Source organism: Drosophila obscura, unplaced genomic scaffold (genome assembly GCF_018151105.1).
Source record: "Drosophila obscura isolate BZ-5 IFL unplaced genomic scaffold, ASM1815110v1 contig_150, whole genome shotgun sequence".
Taxonomy (NCBI): domain Eukaryota; kingdom Metazoa; phylum Arthropoda; class Insecta; order Diptera; family Drosophilidae; genus Drosophila; species Drosophila obscura.
In genome coordinates, this window is record NW_024542736.1 from 7855412 (window position 1) to 7880933 (window position 25522).

Consider the following 25522-nt stretch of genomic DNA (forward strand, 5'->3'; position numbering starts at 1 on the left):
AAACCAGCGACCTTCTGCTGATTTCTGTTCGCCTGGTATCTCAGATTTGAATTTAACGGTTTTCTGCCATTTGAGCGGTAGAAAGTGGAGGCAGAAAATGGGAGAAATTAGATCGACAAAAGAGAGCAACGAAATACAAAGAGAAACAAGAAAAAAGGAGAAATTAAAAAAACTAGCGACTTTCTGCTGATTACTGTTCGCCTGGTATCTCAGATTTGAATTTAACGGTTTTCTGCCATTTGAGCGGTGGAAAGTGGAGGCAGAAAATGAGAGAAATTAGATCGAAAAAAGAGAGCAACGAAATACAAAGAGAAACAAGAAAAAAAGAGAAATTAAAAAAACCAGCGACCTTCTGCTGATTTCTGTTCGCCTGGTATCTCAGATTTGAATTTAACGGTTTTCTGCCATTTGCCCGGTGGAAAGTGGAGGCAGAAAATGAGAGAAATTAGATCGAAAAAAGAGAGCAACGAAATACAAAGAGAAACAAGAAAAAAAGAGAAATTAAAAAAAACCAGCGACCTTCTGCTGATTTCTGTTCGCCTGGTATCTCAGATTTGAATTTAACGGTTTTCTGCCATTTGAGCGGTGGAAAGTGGAGGCAGAAAATGAGAGAAATTAGATCGAAAAAAGAGAGCAACGAAATACAAAGAGAAACAAGAAAAAAAGAGAAATTAAAAAAACCAGCGACCTTCTGCTGATTTCTGTTCGCCTGGTATCTCAGATTTGAATTTAACGGTTTTCTGCCATTTGAGCGGTGGAAAGTGGAGGCAGAAAATGAGAGAAATTAGATCGACAAAAGAGAGCAACGAAATACAAAGAGAAACAAGAAAAAAGGAGAAATTAAAAAAACTAGCGACCTTCTGCTGATTTCTGTTCGCCTGGTATCTCAGATTTGAATTTAACGGTTTTCTGCCATTTGACCGGTGGAAAGTGGAGGCAGAAAATGAGAGAAATTAGATCGAAAAAAGAGAGCAACGAAATACAAAGAGAAACAATAAAAAAAGAGAAATTAAAAAAACAAGCGACCTTCTGCTGATTTTTGTTCGCCTGGTATCTCAGATTTGAATTTAACGGTTTTCTGCCATTTGAGCGGTGGAAAGTGGAGGCAGAAAATGAGAGAAATTAGATCGAAAAAAGAGAGCAAGGAAATGCAAAGAGAAACAAGAAAAGCAGAGAAATTAAAAATACCAGCGACCTTCTGCTGATTTCTGTTCGCCTGGTATCTCAGATTTGAATTTAACGGTTTTCTGCCATTTGAGCGGTAGAAAGTGGAGGCAGAAAATGGGAGAAATTAGATCGACAAAGGAAAAGAGAAACGAAAAAAAAGAAAAGAAAACAGGAGAAATTAAAAAAACTAGCGACTTTCTGCTGATTACTGTTCGCCTGGTATCTCAGATTTGAATTTAACGGTTTTCTGCCATTTGAGCGGTGGAAAGTGGAGGCAGAAAATGAGAGAAATTAGATCGAAAAAAGAGAGCAACGAAATACAAAGAGAAACAAGAAAAAAGGGAAATTAAAAAAACCAGCGACCTTCTGCTGATTTCTGTTTGCCTGGTATCTCAGATTTGAATTTAACGGTTTTCTGCCATTTGCCCGGTGGAAGAGTGGAGGCAGAAAATGGGAGAAATTAGATCGAAAAAAGAGAGCAAAGAAATACAAAGAAAAACAAGAAAAAGGAGAAATTAAAAAGACCAGCGACCTTCTGCTGATTTCTGTTCGCCTGGTATCTCAGATTTGAATTTAACGGTTTTCTGCCATTTGAGCGGTGGAAAGTGGAGGCAGAAAATGAGAGAAATTAGATCGAAAAAAGAGAGCAACGAAATACAAAGAGAAACAAGAAAAAAAGAGAAATTAAAAAAACCAGCGACCTTCTGCTGATTTCTGTTCGCCTGGTATCTCAGATTTGAATTTAACGGTTTTCTGCCATTTGAGCAGTGGAAAGTGGCGGCAGAAAATGAAAGAAATTAGTTCGAAAAAAGAGAGCAACGAAATAAAAGAGAAACAAGAAAAAAAGAAAAATTAAAAAAACTGTGGTTATGTGTCCGCACACACCGATTCTCTTTCGACCGCCTTGGCGAGACAGCGCTACCTGTTGGCCTTTTTTTGGCACCTGGCAGACCTTGCTCCCTTCGCTGGGTCGTATGCTGTTGGAATGGTATGGGCTGGTGGCGTGATCTCTTGTCCATATATGGTCATGTGAATTCACTCACTTTTGAATTCGCCGTGAACTCTCTCCTTAACCCTTACTCGGTCCCTTGTCCTCACAGAGTTTGCAGAGTTTCCCCAGTCAAAGTTGTTGCTGCCCTTCTGCCATTTAAATGCTGCACACAGCCCCAACCCTCCTCTCGCCAGCTTATGTGTGGGTTGTTTGCGTGGGGTATTGAGTCATAAATTCCAAGAGTTGCCATTAAAAATTACAAGCGCTGACAGCGTCACGTTATGGACCAGCTTCGGTACAAGGGTAGGGTACTCCAACCAAGTGTGAATACACAAGCTGGTTTCATTTTTTATATATTTATTTTTCGCATCCCTGTGTGGGCCTTGTATTTATTTTGCCATACGTGCGCACAAATAAATATTTGCAATTACATATCGTATTTATCAAAGATGTGTGTCATCAAAGGAGCTCGCCAGTTTTTTGATTCAGGCCTGGCCCCATAATTGTTTGCTCTCACTTTGCGCACGCACAGACCATGCTCAGACCAGGTTCCAGGGGGGGCAAAACAAATGCAAATAAATCTGTGAAATTTCTCTTGGTTTCTGCCTGCAATCTCCCCGCCACAATACCTTATTTGATTGCGTGCCCATTTGCATTTTCATTTGCCGCCGTGGAGATGCCAGAAAAACACATGGCAAATTGATTGCTTTTACGGCTCATTTTGCCGACGCACTTCAACGCCGCTCACTGCTCGTTAAGGTATTTATTTCACCTCCTTGCCACATAAAGATAGCGCTCTGTCTTCCCCGATGTTTTCCCAAAAACGTAAAATGTGGCGGAGGCTACCAAAATATGAACTTTCGGATATTTTGGTACCCTTGTGGCTGCGGCGGTTGACAGTGGCTTGATGGCCTTGCTTGTGTTTCCTGTCTGATAAGTGTCATTCGGGTCGGTCTCCAAATGGCTACTAAAATCAATTATACAGTGCCAGCTGGAGTCACGTAAAACTTAAGATTTCTAGTCTTACTGGCGAGCTGATTAGTTGGAAGACAGATTTATCGAACCAGGAGTGCCCTATTCGAGCCACTTCCCTTGGGAATACCCATAATTGAAATATGCGCTCAGAAACACATTAAACACATATCAACCTACTTGGTTCCGTTGTTCAGTTCTTGAAATCACATCAGCACATTGTTGAACTAAACTGTTCACACCGATACGATACTCCCTGGCCACCCACTAGTCATAAGGGTGTGCGTGAGTCATAAATTGATTTTGCCCGCTCGCCGTCTTTTGTGCGGTGCTTCGCTCGACTTAATCGCACCTTTTGACGCCTTGTTAATGCCCCCTGCTGCCGGGTAGCCACACACCCGCCCAGCACCTCCAGATGCCATTGCACTTGGCCGGCCGCACCCTCGTGGTGAGGTGTTTGCGTTTGCTCGTTGCCGGCAGGGGGCCGGGCATCGCGTGCTGGGCGCTATTTATTGCACTGCTGTAAACACTTTTCCGCCACGCCCGTCCTTAGTGCGGAGGGGCCCAACCACTCATCAAATTGCTGCGGCTCCACGCACCATGTAGTTGAAATTTCAATTGCAGGGCACACGCACAATGGGGAAAGGTGAGGCAGGCACATCAAATTAGTTCACATGTTCTTATTGTGTTTGTGAAAAGGCCACCCCCCAAAAGTATGCAGCGGTCCTGGCGGACGAACATACGAGGCGCGCTCACGCCTCAATCCGGTAGCTTCCTTTCCAGGGGTTGCCTTTGCCTTTGCCGACATCCGCTCGCAGGGCACACAAAAATGATTTAATGGCCGTAATGTTAGTTGAATGGTTAATTCACTTACGTTTATGGGCACCGGGCTCGGGCACGGACACAGCCAGAGAGAGTTGGACCCACTCGAACTCTCCCGGGAGCCATCGTCGAAACATATGTGTCTGTCTGTATGTTGAACTGCACTGAGGTTGAGCCCTGGCCGCCCCCTGCCCCTGCCGCCACGCTGGTCGCATGTGTAATTATTGTTTAGATTTTATGCGGCCACCATAGTCAGAGCCAGAGCCTTTAATGTGTTTATAACGTATGAGTAATGCGAGTGCTTGGCGGCACCTTGGGGTCTGCTCTGCGCTGGGCTGGGCCCAGGCCCTTTGAGTGCCGAGGCGTCATCGGAGCTTGTTTTGAGGCTCTTCTGCTTTTAATTGAACATGAAAGCCCTCGGCTGCTGATGCTCTCCCAACGAGTTTGAAGAGTGTCATCAATCTCCTGGGGCCTTGGGCAGCGGATTCTCAGACCCTCGCCACGCCTCTTGGCGCTTCATTTATTATGCGACCCGGCCTGAACCTTCCCTCATAGTTTACTTAAATTCGGATCTGTGTGTGCGTGTGTGTCTGTGACGTGGCAATAAAAACTTTTTCATTAAGTTGAAGAAAGAGCACATTTTTTTTTTGGGCAATGGAATTCCCAACGCCAGACTACATCCGCATAGATAGAGGGCCCCGAGGCTATATGCTCGTGCCGCTCACAAATTCCGGAGCGTAGTTTATGAAAAAACATTTCACGTCAATGTCAGTCAACAAAAGTGACAATTGCCAATGCATACTCGTACGTCACTCCCACTCTCTCTCGCCCACTCACTCGCAGCCTGTCTGTCCGTTTGTCTGCTTATCTGTGAGTGTATTTGTGAGTGTTGCCGTTGATGTGACAAACGCTACGTGCATGACAAATCAACTCCCAATACAGAGAGATTACGAGTATGTGCACTTGAGTACTCTGAGTTTACACACATATTTATCTATGTACATACGCATACGTCCCTCACACAGGGTATACAGGAATCAGCAACAACAGCAGTCAAATCGATATATTGTACGAGTATGAATGCCCGCAAGCCAAGCCCATGAATCAGTTCAACATTCTACAAATTCCAATTTCGCACATTTTCTTTTGTATATGCATTGAGCTAGTGAAATGAAACTGCTGAGCGCTCCTAAAACATATCAAAAATATACAAACCAAAAATATCAAATATGTATCAAAAATATACAAACCAAAAATAGCACACCTCAATATATTGTTTCGAAAACTAAAAAACAATTTGCTCTACATAATACATGTAGTGTGGACGAGTCTGCTATTGAACAAACAGGTACATATACATTTCTACAATCCTAATACAATTGTTTTCCTCAATCAAACATAAGCTGAATCAATAATGGTATTTCATAAATTGTTCTGAAAACTTCAAATTTAAAATAAATTCTTGTAAAATAGGTGTAGGTACTAGCAAATAATTACTCTAAGCTTTCCAGTGAATTGAACGGCACTTATAATTACGCAGGACTTATTCCAGTTGAATTTCCGAAGTGAGAATAAATATGTATCCTAAATCAAAACCTTTGAAATGACGGAAGACCAAAGGTAGAATGAAGGAGGATGCTCACATATGTGGAGGATTCTGAATAAATAATGCTGTCTGCCCGGAGGCATATTGTAAATTCAATAAGACTTTTATTAGGCACAATTTACATGCGCTGGAATATTGTTATTATTATATTTTTTTTTATTGAATTTTAAACAGCTGCCGCGCCAAGTGACAACAGAGGGACAGAAGTGCCATAAGGGATGGCGACTGTGTCCTTGTCAGAGCCGCCTGAGTGTGTCAGCTGTGCGAAATGGGTGCAATATAAACGTGTGCCCGGCAAATTGAGAAATAATGCAAATATTTGGAGCCGTAAAGCAGCTTGAGTGCGGACTGAAAATGCTTTTGATAAAGAAGGTTCCCTCAGGTTTTCTCTTCCTTTCTCCTGATATTTTGTCACATTTTCTAATTGACATGCCACAACGACAACGAACATTTGGGGCACTTTGAAAATTTTGCATTGGCGGAAACGGATGCGCACAATTAGCATATGGGGCTGGGGCTTGGGGTAGACGCATCCGTTTCTGGCGCCGCTTCAAATTAATTACGCCAATGCACACGAACAAGAAGCGAAACAGCAAATGCGGCACATGTGTCACTTTTTCAATTGAGCCCAACATAGACACAAGTGCAGTGAGGCAGTGAGGCAGCCACAAAAGTTTGCTTGCCGCCTGGCTGGGCCTCCGAGGATGGATCTTGGCCGTTGTTCTGGCATTTGCAACATCCGCTGCAGACTTGCGGCGGGGGGAAACAGCAGGCACAACTTTGGAATCGGCAGCGCCGGTGCTGCACAACAGAAATGAAATTATTCGCCGTTCAACAAGTTAGCAAGGTCTCAATAAACTGGGAGCAGAAGTGAAAGGTTCGGGCACTGGGCAAACACGAAGTAAACAAGCAATTAATGCTACGATAATGTTTCCCTCTGGTCGCAAACAACAAACAGGCTTTGGTCACCCACACTCGGACCTGGGCGAATCCTTTTGCAGTGTCGAAGAGACCAAAGAAAATACATTATGACCATGTGGGGCTAAGAGAGGCATTCCTCTGGCCAGTGAACATAATTCAGGAATTAATTAATCAACTTGAAATGTGGCAGTCTCCGTCTTCGTCTCCGTACCTTCCCCCGGAGTGTATGGCTTTGTGCGCTTTCGAGCATGTGGGAAAAGCAATAAGCCAAGAAACCATGGTATTTAGCAATAAAACAAATATGCAATCTATATATGTATGTATATCGGTATAAAGTGTCTGGGCTGGCAGATATAGGAGAAATAGAAGGAGATGGGGAGTGGGTGTGGGTGTGAGAGTGGCCCAGCTTTTGACTGAATTGGTTGCATTAAACGAATCAACATGGACGAATGTGTGGAATACTTTATCGACAGATCTGCCCGCACCCCTGTTAATGAGTCATTGATGCGCACACAGGATAAAGACCAGGAGGCTCAAGGGGTAGCAGCTCCTAGCTTTAGCTGGAGGAAAGAGCCGCCGTGCCGAGAGTACAGCCATACAACAGCAATACATATGCAATAAATTGTTCCATGGCACGTTGCATGTTTTCATTTTAATTGGTTTTTCTTGTACAAGTCAATGCCGGATCCGAGGCCGGGGATGAGCTGCTCCCCCTGTCAGTGCCGTTAGGGTCGGGTATGGATATCCATCCCTTGCAAGTGCAAAAGGCTGTAACGGCAAAAGCAGAGATACCGGCAAGTCGAGTGAGTCTGAGTCTGAGCAGGGGCAATTTAGCAAGATTAAGCAATTAATTGACGGGATCGTTAGATTTTCTTTGCATATATGGCAGTGCTTAAAGTCGCACGGGAACACATTCCTCGCACTGCTGAAAATTGCACTCCGCTGTATCTAATAAATCTTCAACAAATCAAGGCACTGATAAACGGACGACAAATGCGTGGACTACGTGTTGCGAATGCGGATGTGGTTGAGGATGATGATGGAATGTCATGGGAGGAGCACAAAATGAGCAATGAAAACGCTGAAAACGGATGCCGACCGGCCGCAAAACTAGCCCAAAAACTCTGTTTCGTTACCAGCTCTGTGGCTGACCTTTGATTAGCAACAATAAGCGAGCTGATTGGCATTGCCGGACCTGATTGGCTCGCCATCGCTTCGCCCCCACGTGGGTCGAATTATGTAGATTTGATGAACACATTTTAGATTGAAAACGGACACCCGCAACAATATTTTGTGCAATCAAGCCAAATGGAACTAGCACCAGGCCGGTGTATAGAGTTGGTTTGGAATTGAAGCTTAAACTGGGAGTGGGTTGGGGGCTGGGGCCAACCAATCTGGCCAGCAAACACGGCCAACCTGTGGGTATGGCGGTAGCTTGCTGTGCAGCTTTGATGGGCCATAAAGTCGACTTTGTACAGTTTAGTGGCCGTTGCTAGGAGAGGGCCAGAGAGCAACTCTGGCAGTTGCTGCCGAGCACCATGAAGGGTTTTATGTTTGATTTAACGGCAGTTCGAAGCTGTCATTCCGTGTTTGCTTTCCATTCTGCGTTGCCTGGTGCCGATACCGGGACTAATGCCACATTCAAAGACAGTTCATCCGATACCAGCCCACCACCCACGCGATCCCGCGATCCAACACACTGCCGAATGTGGGCAGGACATTTTTTAAAGCAAATATTTCCCTTCCCAGCCGCACAGAAAAAAATAAAGATTTATGTACAATTTGACGCGTAAAGTTCAACAAAGGCAAACGCAGCTCTCTCTCCCGCTATACTATTTTGAGTTTGGTCTATATTTATTTACCCCTTTTGTGCTCCCAAAATATGCAAATTCATGCAGGGATTTTTATTACAACGCTGCGCGACCCCCATAAATATTCCCTTATGGATAGCGCAGGCAAAAGGGAATTTCTTGGAACCGAGATTGGTCAACAACGAAATTACTTGTATGGAATCCATCGAATGCCAGCGTTGGAGATTGGCTCGAGATTTGCCAGATGTCAAGTCCAGAGCAGTCCAAACCCTTTGTATGGAAAGGAGAAGCCAGGAGCCAATTGCAACACTTTGGGGTGCCGTAGTCAACAGTTGTCTGGCCCAATCAAGCGACTGCAGACCAATGCATCAATGCCTCCCGACCATTTTGAGCTAATGGCATTGTCCATGTCGATGTCTGCTGGTGCTAGGCTAAGAGATGTCTGTGCTGGCCAAAGTGTTTCGCATGAATTATTCGCATGTTGCCAATTTGGGGGCCATGCTCAAATTGAAAATTGAAAATGATTTCCACCCCGGCCCCCATCCCAGCGTAATGTGTATTTAATGAGAGTGCCAAGGTACTGCTAGTGGGCTGTACCCTGTTCATGTTAGAGCAGCGAATGAATGCAGTTTTTTTGCAGGTGTGTGTTTTTTTTTTTGCACAATCTGAAAGGACCACGGCGTTTAAGCACCGCAGAGACGTTCATAAATAAAGGAGCGCTCGTTTTGAAGGCTCCATAGCACGCTTCGTCTGCGAAAGTTTTGGTCTTTTGATTCCATTTTGGACGCCAGGCGGATTTTTGGTCATTTTCAGCTCAGTCTGCCCTTCGTTTTCCATTTCATGGCCAACTGCGTCTGGTCGCGGGCTGGCATGCAAAATTCCACTTTCCACTGCATATGGGATACAAAAACGAATGCCAATGGGGAAAGGAATGAAAATGGGAATGAAGAATGGGGGATGGCGAATGAGCACTGGGAATGAGAGGGGAATAGGATATGGGCAGGGGATTGGGCCATGGATACGGGGAGTTTTGTGGCCAAGCTACCAATAATACTCGCAAAATGCTTTTTCGGTTTGATTTCGTTTTCCTCCGCTGACGCCGCTACCGTCGCCACCGACTTCTCGCTTGTTGGCCATTCATGAGTTTTCATTTCATTTTCGCTTATTGCTTACATTTTGCGTTTTGCTGCCGGGTTTCCCATTTCTAATTTTGTATTTCTACGCGAACGCGCGAGTCTGTGAGGTTTCTCCCTTACCCAACAAACACTCGTAGGTTGGGCTGCGGCTGCCCCAGCGGAGATAGCGGTGCATGGTGCCAGTCCCAGTCCCGGCTGGAGCTGGAGCTGGGGCTACGGATGCGGCAGAGGCGCCTCGAGGTGGCAGTGTGTGAGATCTTTGCATGTGAAATAAAAGCTTTGCTGAAATTGAAAAACTTTTCCAATATATGCTTTTTCTTTCTCTGCCATTTTATTATTGTATTATATGTGTAGTTTTGTGGATATTTTTATTGTTTCATTCCAATTGCTTTTATTTCTCTTCTCTGGCTGGGGCATGCCAAGCATTGGGGGCGTGGCATTTATGATTCTATCCGCCCCAGAGGCAGCTGCAGTCCTAATCCCATTCAAATTGGATCCCGGAATTGTCGGCAATCTTATTGGAGGTTAAAGTTGGGTGAGCGACGTCGTGCGAAGATTGGAAAAAGGATCAGCAAATGACATCGCATTCGCACAAGGGATGATGCACAGATCGGGCGATAAGGGAAATATTAAAAGAGGGATTTTTCTGGCCCGATAAATTAACTAGTAGATGCGAAAATAGTGACGTAAGTCACTTCCGAGAGTCACATAAATAATATATCCACAAAGAATCCAAACCGCTTTAGCCCCACGGAATTATTATAATGTAATCAAACTCTTTTCTTTTGCATACTTTAAGGGATACTTTTCGTAAGCCAAATGCTGGCCCAAGTTTGCCGCTAATTATCCCAAGTTGCAGAGCTCTCCCCTCTCCCATTCCACTCATTTTATTTTGCTTTTTTTTTTGGCAACAATCAAAGATGACACTTGGCAGAGGAAAGCGGCCACAGTGGGGATCAACAAAGGACTGGAAAAAAGAGTGCGAAATAAAGGGTACGAAAATGAAGGGAAATAAAATTAATGCGTGGAAATTCATAAGCCCCGGACAGACTTTGACTCCGGGCGAGCTGGCAATTTGAGGCACATTAAGCGACTTAATTACATGCGGCCATTTAATTTTATTTTTCTTGCAGCGCCGAATGGGACGGCAATGGCGATGTGAATTGCAGTGGGAATGGAAATGGGTTTTTCATGCGTTTAACTCACAGATTGCATTTCCGGCTGTGTGACAGCTGCATCAAATTGACGTTTTTGTTATATAAATACATATATACATATGTATGCACATACATATGCCAGGCCATCGCCATAAATCAGGCTGGACAAGCGCGAAGTCCGACTCAGAGTCACAGTCAGAGACCGAGCACCAGAATCAGAATCAGAACCAGAAGCCATCTTCTTGGCCTGACAGTAAACGACACTTGCAGCCTCTCAGGACCTGCGTCATATTTAAATGTATGGCTGGGTGCGCGTATAAATAAAAAGTTGCGTTTGGACTGGACAGGGGGAGACACAGCGGACTCTGTCAGTTAATTTCACGCTGCCAGGCTCCGTGAGTGGGCCGAGATGATGGAGTGCGTATGCAGCGAGTGGAAAAGCTCCCAGGACCTTTGTGGCATTTTACAATACGAGGACTATTGTGTGTGTGCGCACAGATAAATAAAGCATATTGTGACATAGAACATAAACATAACTGCAGGTTCACCCTTTTTCCGTATGGCTACACTTAGAGACACAAAATTGTAAAATCTAGAATACGACTGTATCCATTTTAAATGGAATAGAAACCAAATTGGAGTCCCTAAATTTATATTATAAATTTTAGAATACAATAAAAAATTTAATGATTAAAAGTGAACTTTAATTAAAATCCTTTAAATGAAAAACCCCTTCAAAAAAATGCCGGAAAAGTAGTCCACCAGTAAATACTATTTGGTTGGGTTTTTCTCCAAGTGTATTCTTTATGGCCGTCATAGAGGCCGAACAACAATTGGCAGCAATATTTGCCTATCTTAATTCCATGTCACAACCGAAATTGACACTCAATGTCTGTGTGGGTGGGTGGGTGTGCGTGTGTGTGTTGGGTCATTGCCAAGGGTCTGGCAAACGGAACAATTAAAAGCGGAAGTACTGTCGCCTCATGGCTGATAAGCGGGCAGCGAAAGTCACAGCTTTGATTACCCTTCTGTGGATGCTTATCAAAAAGCACTTTGGTAACATTCGGATGGCAGCGAGGGCAGGCTCTGGCCAAAGGGGTAGAAGCTATCTGAAAGGAAACTTTTCCAAGGTTCCACCTGTGCACTCAGCTGCCAGGAAGACGTGAGCGCACCTGATATGACACGACGACATGGCACGGACGACCTTGAGCTGGTGCAAGGATTCCCAGCACACACACACACACACACACACACACACACACACACACCCCCACACTCACGTGCTGAATTCCGCAGGCAGCGCACACAAATTAGATACAATTGCCATTGAGGCTCATTAGCAACATTTGGATTGTTGCTCCGCTTCTGCTCCGCCCTCTTCCCTGCTTTGCTTTGCTCTTTTGTCATCAGGCAAACAGTCGTTTTAATTGTGCGTGTGGGTGGGTCTTGCTGCACTTGTCGCACCAGCTGAAGGCGGCCACATACCCCCCGTCAAAACTTCCACCCACATGCCAGCTGTGAGCTCTCCAGGGGCAGACTCTCATTCAGCAGAGCATTCAGCGCCAGCGCATGCGCAGCTAAAGCGGCGCTCTCTTAGCTGCCGCACTGTACTCTTTTGCACTGCTCTTACGTGGAACTTGGAGCTCGTTGGAGCTTGCAAGAGCCAAGACGTTGTAGCAGTCAGCTTTGAACCGGCATCAATTCAAACAGACTTTGTCTGTTGATTGCGTACTAAGCACGACACAGACAATATTCAAAATACAAATTAAAAATTTACAAATCAATTTTCTTGTTTTATTTGCTTGAACACAATACTACAACTAGCTGATTGATGTTGAATGCCGATCGATTGGTTAACAGAATGACAGTTAAGTGGGTAGTAAACATTTGATACAAACATTCGTCTGGGTGAGTCGACCTGCTCCTGCTACGCCTTCTGGTTAGCTTACAGGCAGCCAAAATTCGTTCAGTTTTCAGTATATAGTAAATAATTTACAGAAGCAGTTACAGCACTAGGAATTAGGGCTGTGTCGCATGGCAGTTGTCTGGACTGTGATTGTGATTGTGGGGCATAGAGTACATGCTTAAATAAGAACCTACAATTGGCTAGGGCTAGGGGGCGATTGGTGTTGGGTGATGGGTGGGGTCAGAATCGATGATGGTGGTTCAGTGGTTTTCTAATGGCACTACATAGTAGCTATTAATGGGGAGGCGCGGGCCTAATACATTGTGCGGCATACGAGTATGAGGGGGGACATTCTTCTCCCTGGCAGTCTTCAGCCACGCCACGTCAACAGGCTCCAGCCGCGACTCGGCTTCCGTGTGCTGGGTGCCACCGTCTGCTCCTGCTCGGCATCCACCACCGCTTGTGCCTCAGCCTCCGCCTCCGTTTGCTGCCGATTCTGGCTCGGAGTCTGCTCTATAAAGGTGCGTAGAATGGTATGCTTGTGTACGGACTTCTCAAACTCGGCTGCTGAGGGGCGGTACGCCTCCAGCTTATGCTTGTAGCGGCCGGACTGGAACGCCGATGGCTCCGGCTGCCGTTGCCGTTGATTGGCCTCAGTAGTGTAGGCGTGGCTGCCGCCGCGCGAGGCGGTGCCAAACGAGCTGCCGCCGGACGTCGCTGCCGCCGCTGCTGCCTGTGGGTGGGTGGGATAGGTGGACAGTGGGTTGGCAGAGGGGTGTTTGGGATTATTGTAGAATCGGTTGAGGTTGTAGGTGGGTTGGCTCTTGTTAATGTTGTTAGTCGGCTGGTTGTTATTGTGCTTTGGGTTGCTGTTGCCGTTGCTGTACTCATACGTTTCAATGGTGTTGCCTCCGTAGACGCTGTTGCTTGCCGCCGGCGATGCTCCTGGGGCCGCGCACAGACCCTGATATTTCGACGAGGGCTTCATGCCGTAGGTGGAGCAGGCGGGCTTCCCCACCTCATACGGATTGAAACCCACCACGTTGCCGCTGCAAGAACAAATCGAATGACATTATAACCTCAAGTTCGGCTGGAATGGATCGTGTTCACACTCACCCTGGCCCGTAGTTGCACACGTAGAGCTTGTTGTATTTGCTGGCATCCTTGTACTCAGCATAGCCGCAGCCCACGAGGCTCGTCTCGCCCCAGACGAGCTGCGAGTAGTGTCCCGTTTTGGGGGACCAGGCGTCGCCGAAGGAGTACTTCTGCACCTCGTTGAACCAGCTCTGGATGCGAGAGGGAAAGTCACCGTCATCGGCGTCCAGCGGTGCCGTGCTCCAGATAATGGCCAGGTTCTGGCCCATGGTAAAGCGATCTGTCGGTACACGTGAAAACAGATTAGTCTCTAGCTCCCCTTTTCTGTGGGTCTGCCCGGTAGGACAGACAACGTGGATGTGGGGGATGCGGGTGCTGGGCCGTGAGTTGGGGTTAGTTTTAGTGTTTTAAAAGCGAAACGTGCAGGCAGAGTATGAAAAGGATGATGACTCTTATGAACTAGGCTCAGAGATATATCTTCAGACAACGCCACTGCTCTTAGCTAGTGGCAGAATCAATCAAAATGAGCATTACCATTGCGCATGCAAACCACAAAACCGAAAGATCCGCGCCTAATGCTATGCGATAAAGGGTTGGGTTCCATCTCCTCGTGTTCGGGTGTGGGGGGTGGGGAAAGAGATGAGGGGAAAGAGGGAGCAGACTTATGGAGCAGACAACTTACTTATTGTGCGATGCGGATCGTGACGGAACTGACAGTTGTCGGCCCACTTCTGTGCCCTTGCAGCCAGCTCCTCGTCCCAGACGATCTCGCGCATGTTCTCCGCTCCTGGCTGGCCCGGGTAGCGTCCGGTGGCCACGAGCTGCCTTAGGCGATTGTGTTCCTGCAAGATGATTGATCTCTCTTCCGTGCTGATGCCCGATGCTGAAATGATTAGGTCGAGATTTGCATAAATTACGAGTATTAGGGGCCGGCGTAGAATATGAGAATATGCATGAGGCCACGGTCAGCGATCGGGGGCCGTGGAGAATGTTATCATTTCTATTTTTGTTTGCATTAAAATGTTGAATTTGGAGATTTCTTCGAGGCTTTGCCCCACACTATGGAAGCGACTCGCAGCCGGTTTGAATTGAGTTAATATTTGCCGAAATTTCATCCGATTCGGATTCAGGTGGAAGAAAACCCAAGTGGGGTTCGGAAATTTACATCTGCCTTGCCTTTGTTTTACATATTTTAATTATTTGCCCGCAGATACGATACGTGTGCTCCGAATTGTCCACGATTTGCTTTATGTAACGAGCCGGTTGCCCGCACACATCACAAGACATTCGTATCACTTTCCTAAGAGCGAAGAGCAAACCGCAAGCCGCTAACCGCTAACCCCGGACCGGTTTCGATAATGTTTGACCATTAAAATAGAATACAGAACATCTAAACATCTAAGCGAAATCCACGAAATTCACGAAATTCACGAAATCCACGAAATGAAATGCAAAAAACCAAAAAACAGCAAAAAACAGAAGAAAAAAACGACGCGGCGCGTGCTATTCAAAGGCGTCAATTAAAAAGACAGCGCATTGCCATTAGCCAATTTTGATGATTTTTTTTGTACACATACTCGCCGCATATAGGAGGAATATATCTTTTAACTGGCTGATCAATAGTCGTGGTCTTACGGCGCCTGACTCATGACGTTTGCTTGAAGTGTGTCAGCGGATGGGATCGCTGGACTTTAGCAGAACTGCCGCAGGGTGCTAATTACGCTGGGTCCACAGAAGGCGCACGTGAAATGCGCTGCGGAAATGGGTCCTTGCCTGGCGAGGGGCGTTGCCATTGTAGCCAGTTGCAGGGCAGAGGAGAGCAGAGCAGGCTGACCCATTTCATTTAAATAATTACACGCGCTTAATAATTTTTAATAATTATAATAATGGTCGAGCCGATGGGCGCTGATTGCCCACGAGAGACGTGATAGCATTTAGGTCCGTTCCGCTCAGCTCCGCTCCGGACAGGACTTGGCTTGGCTTGGGCTTCCGTCTCTATCTCTTTCCCTTCTCCAATTCTGAGTCGCAGCTTGACCATGGCATCTCGCCGACCGGTCAAGTGCCGGGACGTGTCTGTCAGAGTCGGATCGAGACTCAAAGTCAGACAAGTTGACGCGCCCAGCGCCGATCGGTGGGTAAATAATTTGCAGCTTCGCTTTGCTGCCGTTCGCACAAATATGGGTCTAGATGTCAATACAGCTGTTGGCCAACAAAAGCCGAGAAGTGTTTAAGGCAGAATGTTAAACACGGCGTTTGCTTTAGCTTAATCTTAATACGCTCCCAAGGTTGCCCCGGCTTCGAGTCTGGGAAAGAGATTGGGCCGGGGACTGGCACTGGCACTGGGACTGGGACTGGCTTCGAACGTCGACTAAAAATAGCCAATGAGCGATGATCGTAAGACTCAAAACCGAAGACTCTGAGTTGACCGCAGCTGTCAAATTATGCTACATTTGTATCAATATGGAAATCCAAGCTGCGGATGGCCCCTGTTCAGGGCATCACGCCCGAGTGATTACGGGGCTCGGTGCCGCTCTGTGGCTGCAACTGGAGGCGCTATGCAAATTTGTGAACTACCTTCGCTGACAAATTGCACATAAAGCTGTCGATCAGTTTCCGCAACAGCCACATTTACATATTCTTAGTCCGTCAATAAAACGAACACAGAACAAAGTGCTTGCTGCTGATGCTGAGCCTGTGACTGTGCCTGTGACTGTGGCTGCGGCCTGAGATGGAGGAGATAATGTTGACAACGAAACGTCAACAGCTTGCAATAATTTTGTGCCTCTCGGTGTCGAAAGACTCAGGCAACGAACTTGCTGTAGAAACTGGCCCCATACCCGAGACCAGACAGCGGAGACCAGAGACTAGTGGCCAGAGACCAGAGCCAAATGCCGACAATATGTTAACAAGTGCTTAACTGCATTTCGTTGTGGCCAGGCGTTGACTTCACCTTGAGCGTGTCGTGGCCAGGACAGGGCCGCAGACAGGGGCAAGGACTGCCAGACGTTGAAAAATCCCTGCCGCATTTAGCGCGAGTTAATTTTCATAGTTATGCTTTATGTTCCGTTTCAGTTTCATTTATCATTCACTGATTATCACTACAACTAGCCCTGTGTACCCTGTACCCTGGCACCCTGGCACCCTGGTACCCGGTACCCTGTCGCTTGTAACCGTTGCCGCCTGTTGTCCGTTGCGTATCTACATATTTAATTACATTATTAGCACTGGTCGCTTTTGATTGATGCCGCAGCAAAACGCTTAAGCCACAGATATGAGCTAAACAGCTCTGATACCATTGAGGCAGCATGGATACAACTATAACTGTGAAATTCTATACATATATGCATATGCATAGGTATATATACGTATTTATACACATTTTGAATCAATGAAATCAATGATTTGTGTTGGATACCTACGAGCCGAAGACAAAGGCATAAAAGCAATCATCAATCAGCGACGCACACGCGCACTATAAAAACTTTTTGTTTTCATCTCGTTTTTTTTTATGTCTGAAATTTGTTTTGGCCAACACACGGACTGGGCGCCGCCTTGCCTGTGCAGAACAAAGAACAATAAAACGATTTTTTTTGGGCATTTTGAGATATTAAGCTATTCCTGAAACTGAAACGACTCTGGCAGCGCGGCAATGACCCATTAAAATCGAATGATTTGTATAATTTTTGCTGGCGCATTTAATTTGCGTACATTTTTTGTTTTGGTGGCGCCTGTGATCTCCGCATAATTATTAAAGCAAATTTGGATTATTGGTTCAATGAGCTCTTTAATCATACTTTTTAGACAGATATTCTGCTCCGTTTCGCTTGATTGTTAGACCGAATTGATCGGATGCCAAGGGTTCTGCAAGGCGAGTGATCTGAGAAGTTGACTGGCCTCTGACGACAGTTGACAGGTCAGCCACCCAAAATACATTTACCTCAACAGAGCATTTTGATAAGTATTATATAAAACTTGATATTTGAACCGAACCGGTTTCCGTTTCCCCCACTCGGAAGGCTCTTAAGTAATATGCCGCCAGTGTTTGTTGCTTTTCTAAACTATTTTATTCATTATGCAATACACCCAATAAAAACAGGCAGGCAAAAATAAAAAAAGGCGACTCGTTGTAGCCAATGTTGGTTGCTATTTTTGGATATGCTAAGAAGCATTTACATATGGATGTAGGTCTGTATGTAAGACTGTATGTTCGGGAAAAGTTCTTACGCGCACCTCGCTAAAAACACTATCCGATATAACGATGTGGGCAAATATTTGCCCATTACCAGGTGGCTCTTTATACACAAAACAAATGGCAAAAACGTGTACAAACTGAACTAGAAAAAAATAAAAAAAATAAAGGAAACCATCTATTGGAGCTCTATTTATGCATGCCAGGCATGCAGCCGACTTCTATTCTCAATGGCACTTTGGAAGCACCCCAGATATCTGTGAACAGGGTGCGTCCACTCGGGTTGGATGTGTCGTGGAGGGCTTACCAATTATCTTTCCGCTGCAGGCGATTGCCGCTCCACAGGAGACGATCAGGATGGTGGACAGAAGCAAAGCACTGTGCTGCATCATTTTGGATTTGATTTATGAATTTGATTTAATTTGTATTTGATTTGTAGATTTGAAGCACTCGTTTCTTTTTTGGATACCCGCACTAGTTGGGCACTTTCTTATCGACTAAATATAACCTCTTCATGTACGACAGTGTTATATTTGGATTCATACACTTGGCATTCAATTTGAATTTGGTGGGAAATTTTTGTATCACAATTTTGGGACAGACTCTGCTGCCGTTCTGCCAGAAACCGAAAAAAGCGCCACGAAATTTGCCGACGACTCCAACTCCACTCTCGTGTACGTGCAGCTAGACTTGAAGGCGTCGTCTGTTTGATTAGCGGCTGCTCGGCGCCGACGCTTTTATACCGATGCCGATGCGGCGACTTCGAAGAAGCTGCTGCTGATCGGCAGCACCTGCTGATTGAGTGCGTGGAGAGCAGAGACGGCGAAACAGTGACAGAGTGGGGGAGCGAGAGAGAACGCGGGAGAGCAGACGCTGCGCAGTCGCAGCGGCGGCTTATCAACATGCTGCGGGCAACATGTTGCCCGGGCCCTGCTTTAGGGTTCTTTGAATAATTGCGCCCAGAGTCAGAGCCAAAGACAGCGGCAGAGGAAGGGAGAGAGAAGAAGAGCAGAGCAGAGCAGATTGAACCCAATATCAATCATGCATGCTGCTGGTTCGGCAACAATCACTTGGCTGCGCACGGGGCGTGGCATGGGACATTGAGGGAGACTGGGACAGCAGCAGCAGGTGCCCTGCGGCCAGGAGCGGAGTCCAGTCGCAGCTTCGATCATTTCGCGTATCATTAAAAACCAATAAAAACACCCAATTAAATACACAGCGCTGAGCAGCAGAACAAATGCCGCCAGATCCTTTCACCAGACGGGTACCAGATAAAGTAGGGCCATCGGTGCACATTCACATCGGTACACCCGTTCGTACGCACTGGCCATGTCCGCATTTCCGCCTCGAATCGCGACCAGGCGGCAATCTGACTTCTTGCCAAAATAATTACGCGTACAAAGCCATTAACAAGTACAAACGATTGAGCCGGCAGCCCCAGCAGCCACAGCATCCCCAGCAGCATGGACATAACCCATCCCAGGCGATCTTTGCCTGGCAACTGGCGCAACTGCTAACTGGTTCTGGTTATTTCACCTCGTTTTAGTGCCTCTACCTCTGCCCATACGGATGCCACACATGACGTTTTGTATAAGGGAATGTCCCACGTCCCATGTCCCAATCCCAGTTGCAGTTCCAATCCCAGGGTCCAGCGATCAGTGATCAGGCAGTGACGTCTCTGCTGCCCCGCTGATTTATTTTATTTCACGAAAACTACATAAATATTAAAAATTATGCTTTACAGAAATATGAAATAAACATATGCCCGAAACACGTTCTCTGTTGTTCATTTTGCTGTTGCTTCGCCCCTGCCCTGCCCAGCCCAGCCCAGCCTCTTCCTATTCCACTCGATTTCGCATTGTGTTCTGAATGGTAGCGTACATTTCCTACTCACTGTGGTTTTATTTGTATTGCTGAAGCAAGACACATGCAGCTAAAATTTAAACAAACATTATTGGCCTTCGATTTCCTCTGCTTCTGCTGCTGCTCCACCATCCACATCCATAGCACTACCACTAGCACTCCAGTCCATTCTCCTTCCAAGTATTTGCATTTAAATACGTATACGTACGTACGTACGTATCGGAGTGTCTGTCGACCCGTCGATACGAGCATGTCCGCGAATAAGCCGCGTACATTTATGCGCATGTTAAGCAAAGTAAAAAATTCCCAACACCTCATTTAACTCAATTTAACAGCACTTGGTATCATCCGACTGATATCGAAGTGGTTGTAGCCGTTCTTCTGGTTGTTGTTGTTGTTGCTGCCGCCGTTGTTGTGGTTGTTGTTGTTGTGGTTGTTCCTCCTCAGGTTGTTGCTTGTTGCCATTGTGTGGCTTTATGACTCAATTTAATGTCTTTGTTGCGTTGCGCGTGCTGCTGATTTGAACATCAGCCGCCACGCCACCCATGCAGCTCCTTTCCTCATCCATTCACGCACCCATTGACATTTCCCTCAGCTCGGAATTATTGGTGAGCAACACTTTCCACTGAAATCCTGCCGAATGCATTATTTATGTGGATCGGTGTAACATTCAGCCCTGTGAATCACCCCGCCGACCCAGTTATGCTGAAGCGTACCCTGAATCATGCGGTGATCTCTGTGTGGCCTGTGTGTCTCTGGACTTGCAGTGGCTAGCCAGTTAGGTGGGTGCAGATTCGTGTTCAGTTTTACGATCATACTTAACTCTCGAAATAGTATCTATCATTTAAAAATAACCAAGAAACGAGTTTCTCTTCAGCTGTTCGCATTCTAAATATAAAATTTTTTGTGTTTGCATATGTAGATGAAGAAAGTAAAAAATAAAACAATGTCCAAGACGGAATAAATTAATTGCCTAGTTTTAGTTATAAATATTCATACGAGACATAGGCATGCCCGTTGCCCATGCCCATGCCCATACCCATGAACCGCCTTCCGAGCCGCAACACCTTCACTCAGTTAGAAAGCCAGAACGCTGTCAATAAGGTCAGTCATGTCGGAGAGTGGGGCCAACACAGGTTTCCCATTTGATGATGATACAATAACGCACACGCAAGGTCGCTGATAACTTCTCTAATCAGTCATTCCTAGTGCTCGTAACATTTGCTAGCCGTTCGAGTTTGTTTGCGCGATATCTCAGCGATCGCCTTGCGGAACTCTCCATGCATATTGACACTCGTCAGTTTTCCTATATATTTTAGATGCTCATAAGTGGCATTTCCATTGACGGCAGGCAATATTGTTATTAATACTCGACTTGGCAATGCAGGTGTCAAGTGGCCACATCAACGTCACTCAAGCGCATCCTTGTTGCCGATATCGCTTCCGTTGCCATTAATCTTTCCGCATAAACACTTCGAGCAGCTCCGCCTCCAATCCACTCCGTCTTGACCGAACGCCAGAGATGACCACCACTTTACTAGTGGACTAAATATTGGCATTACAAGTACTCGTAAATCTGTTTTGAAAGCAAAACTAAGATGGGCGGAGCGCAGATTTACAAAGGGTTTCAGAAAATGTGAAAAAAAAACATGCAAGTCATATAAGAATTTTACTTAATTTTAGCTGAAAGCGAATGAAGTCGGAGCATATAAAAAACTGTACATTTAAGTTTGGATTTCTGCAATATTTGTATACTAGATACGTATATTACTGAGTACTTATATTAACTGCAAGTTATGTTGTAGGTTATGGATTTTAAATTGCGTAAAGTTTTGCCATGCCAAAGCTGACACAGTCACCCACAAAACAGTAGTCACTCACTCACGCTGACTCAGTTTGTGGTGCTCATCTCCATTTGATCTCAGTCTATGACAAAACATTTCCATAACATTTCAATTTTTGCACTTGACGGCGCCTTAGCGACCCGCCTGAGCTGCCCCACAAGCCGCCAAAAGCGATGCCAACGAGTACGGGTACGGGTATTATTAAAATATTATTAATTACAATTGAAACCTGGCCGCCAGACTGTCTGACTGGCCGGCAGGCAATTTGACAGCAACATAATTAAAATGTCATGCCGATGGCGTTTATGATGAAGTTGTGCGCGTGAGAGAACTCCATTAACAAACGGCGCAGTCGGAATCGGAATCGGCATCGGAATGGGAATGGAAATCGGAGAGCTACTAGAGCGAGCAGCTACAAGGCACTTCCAGTTATTTTTGTAAGGTTTTTCAATCATACTTAATTCTAAGATCGAAAATAAGTCAATAAGCCATGTCGAACACGTGTTTGAATGAATGAATGAAGGGAGATTGTCGAATAAACCATAAACAATTTTCATTAGAGAAACGTTTTCATTCTTATGCTAAACCGATTCATATGCTGATCATAGCTTGTGTGACTCTTTTTTTGTTGTTGTTCGGTTTCTTTCTCGTTTTGAACTTTTGTCGGCACAGAAACGAGCTCAAAAAAAAAATGGTGGATACGGGAGGGGAGAGCTGAAACTGGGATACACATGGCTATATGTATATGTATATAATATATGTATGTATGCGCACACACCTTCATTAATTCGCTTTGGTAGCCAGCGATTTTCATTAAAAAGCCGTCAGCGTACAATAAATTTTTGACCATTTTTTGTGATTTTTTCACTTTGCGCCTGCTGAGCTGATTTCGCCCCGGCTCTTTATAGGCTTCATTATGGACCCCAATCGCCGTATGTATTTATTCTGCCCGGCCAGGCGACAGAACATAATTTTAACGCTCTTTATCGCGCCGCTCTGCTGCGCATGCGCCCCGTTCGGATCGCTTGGATCGACACCCGATGCGAATATTGATTTATGTTTTGGTTTGGGTATTTTTGCATTTTTTGCTGCTGTTTTTTTTTGTGTCGCGGATCCGATTGGAGTTCTCAGTTTCAATTCGCTTGTTAACTATATCAGCGCATTTGATCTGCTATCCAATACGAAATGTTTGAAAGCGAACCAAACCTAAGCCTCTCGACAAGAGAAGCGACCCGTTGAACGACAACTTAATCAAAGCCAAGCACTGATCATAATTTATCATTATCATTAAGACTGAAAAATAACACGGGCAAGAAAAACAGAACACGGAATGGAAATACAATAGTCAAATTAACAAAACTATACGTATCACGTATTACGTATGTATTACTGTCTGACTAACGGTTCCAGCTGGTCTTAACAAGCCGTAAATTGTCGGCCCAGCGCCCACCCCAGAGATTCTATCTGATTAGAGACCAGACTCCAATTGATAGTTGCTGTTAAGCCGACAAGGTTGGCAGTCGCTCGCCTTGGTAGACGAGACTCTGCCACTGTACGTTCCATTTAATGGCATCATAATAGAACATATTTAAGCCAAAATATGTCTATTATCCGAGCCGAAGCGAACATCTTCTGTTGGTCAGCGTCAGCGTAGCTAAGGTCATGCTTGGTCACAAGCGGCGCGGAAGTTTAACCAGCCCCGCCGAACGGGAATAGAGTCGCCATCAGATGTTCTACAGGTGAGAGGATGCCTGCTCAACGACTGTGCACACACTTGCGTCACAGATGCGATACCCTCTGAAAGGGAAGGCGTGATCAGGCAGATACGATGAACTGTATTCAGCATAAACAGAAGCACTCGAACATCACCAGTCGTCATCGATGCCCCCCCTTTAGCGTAGGGTAACATGAAAAGCAAAAGCGCTAAATTTCATAATTCTTAATTAGCTGAAAACTGAACTAGAAGCGGTCTCTGCCTGCCTGTCTGTCTGCCTGTCCGCGTGTTGTAGCCACACGGTGAAACTCGTTTGTCCGATCTGCGATCAGTTATGCTGCCCTGTCCGGCGGAATGACAAATTATGCATAATCAGACGGCAGACGTGGTAGATGTTGTAGTTTAAGAGAGAGATTCACACAATTAACGGGCAAATTTATATATTTTTCAGTCAGAAATCTAACAAAATATTATGCCCGTCCCATGCATATGCATGAGATGCCTCGACACGCTGCTAGGTGGAAAGATTGAAGAAGGCAGGTGACAGGCCACAGCCCGGCAGTGTGCAGACCACCCAATAATATATCCTAGAAGCCAGCCCACAGAAGATCCAACGTGTTGCTCATCAAACTAGAGGGCGGTTCGTCTCGCTTTGAGCTCGCTTCGTATAGTATTGGGGGCTGCAACGACCAGGGATTGTCATGCCGCACCATGAGGAAGCTCAGGATGAGCAGTCCACTGAACAGACTGAACCCAGTGCGGCACAAGTTCCACTTGAACCTGGGTGGAGCCTCTCTGTTCACGATACGACAGCCCTGGCTTGGGTCCAGCACGGCCGTTTTCACGGGCAGCAAACTGGCCAAGGCGGTCGTCGGCATCCGCCCTGCTATCCCATTGTAGAAGCATCGCTTTTGCTTGTTGCGCATTTGAGTGTGAAACTGCTGCCAGACGCTGCCAACGTTCTGCTGGACTCTGTCCAGCTGGGCGTACTTTTGCAGCTGTATTTTCATGCTGGTGTCGTACTGCTTCCGCATGCTGGGCCTGTGCAGCGTGTTATACGCCTCACACAGCTTCGCGAACCGCTCGGAGTCGCCGCTCTGGCTGTTGGCATCCGGATGATACCTCTTGGACAGCTCGAAGAAGCGGCTCTTGATTTCTTGATCGCTCGAGTTCACGGGCACGTTCAGCACTTGGTAAAAGTTCTCCTGTTGACGCCTCTGCATGGCTCTGAATTTTCACTACAAATTTGTCAATTCCGAAACGATACTCAAAAAGCAGAATTTTTCTACAACACAAACGGGTCGCAGCTCAACCGAATTTCTATTGAAGTATATATTTATTTTTATATATATTGACACTTTTATCTGTGTGTCTGTCAGTAAGAAAATCAACTGAGAAAGGCCGGAAAAGTGTCAGCCATAATGCGATTCGAGGCGTATGCAAATCGGTGAACATCATAAACCTGCCTTATGCAACTAATGCCCTATCTACGGGGTTGGCCAGGCCAAATTTGTGTATACGACAAGGGGCGACAAACTTTTTCTGTCAGCCTCCGAGAGCGATAAAGATCGACCCTGGGCCATATTCGTATATGTGCCAGCATGGCCAATTCTGCAAACAGTCACACAATTGTGCTATGATTTGTGGGCCATTATCTCTTTGTGTGACCTTCCGGAAGTGCCAACGAACTTGGCAATGAATCTTCTACGCATGGAGCGGCCCGACCGACGCGACGCGACGCGTGTGCTCTGAATATAGTCAGCCCGTGCAGCTGGGCTATGTTACACGGCGAATTTAACCCAGAAATGCTTGGTGTGGGTGTGAAGGTAAAGTCGAAACAAGGCGAGTGGGTCATTTCTCTGAGACGCGTAGACCGGAGCACAACAATTCCATTGAACTCGGCTTTTGGCCGCTGCGTCAGCACTGGATGTGGATTCCGCTGAAGGTGGCTGAAAATATTTGCACAAGCTATTACCGTAATGGCCGATGATAGCCCCTCGTATCCGTTGACAATTTCACGCGAACTTCAATGACATGCGTACAGCTCAATATTTGCCCAATCGAATTACTCATGATAGCCACTCGGGGTCCCAAAACAAATCTACGAATTAGTGCGCCCATAAATGAAATTATAAATAAAGATGCGGCTCTTTATTGTTAGCTGGTGGTGGTGCTCGTTGAGGTATAGTGGCGTTGGGCAAACCCCCTCTCATGGCTTGACATCATTGGGCTGCTTGGCTTGGCTTGGCTTGCACCAAGATCTTCTCCGGGAAGATCTGCTAATTCGTTTCAGATGAGCGCAGCCCGTTTGACACCTTCTTACAGACC

At 46.0% G+C, this 25522-nt stretch overlaps 2 protein-coding genes across 3 annotated transcripts; both read right to left on the bottom strand.

Moving 5' to 3' along the window:
- Window positions 1-12355: 12355 nt before the first annotated feature.
- On the bottom strand, window positions 12356-18194 carry LOC111073730 (venom allergen 5). 2 transcript variants are annotated; one of them, XM_022366199.2, is made up of 5 exons: window positions 18081-18194; window positions 14267-14467; window positions 13606-13864; window positions 13383-13538; window positions 12916-13222 (listed from the first exon to the last, which is right to left on the bottom strand). In XM_022366199.2, exons 1-5 carry the CDS (start codon window positions 18163-18165, stop codon window positions 13003-13005), a joined length of 921 nt encoding a protein of 306 aa, XP_022221891.2. In that variant the 5' UTR covers window positions 18166-18194; the 3' UTR covers window positions 12916-13002. The 2 variants fall into 2 exon arrangements, with proteins under 2 accessions (XP_022221890.2, XP_022221891.2); XM_022366198.2 differs by having other exon boundaries at window positions 12356-13538.
- A 5423-nt stretch (window positions 18195-23617) lies between these two features.
- LOC111073743 lies at window positions 23618-24528 on the bottom strand. The gene has a single exon (XM_022366217.2). The coding sequence runs from the start codon at window positions 24415-24417 to the stop codon at window positions 23782-23784; it is 636 nt and encodes a 211-aa protein (XP_022221909.1). The 5' UTR covers window positions 24418-24528; the 3' UTR covers window positions 23618-23781.
- Between the last annotated feature and the right edge of the window lie 994 nt (window positions 24529-25522).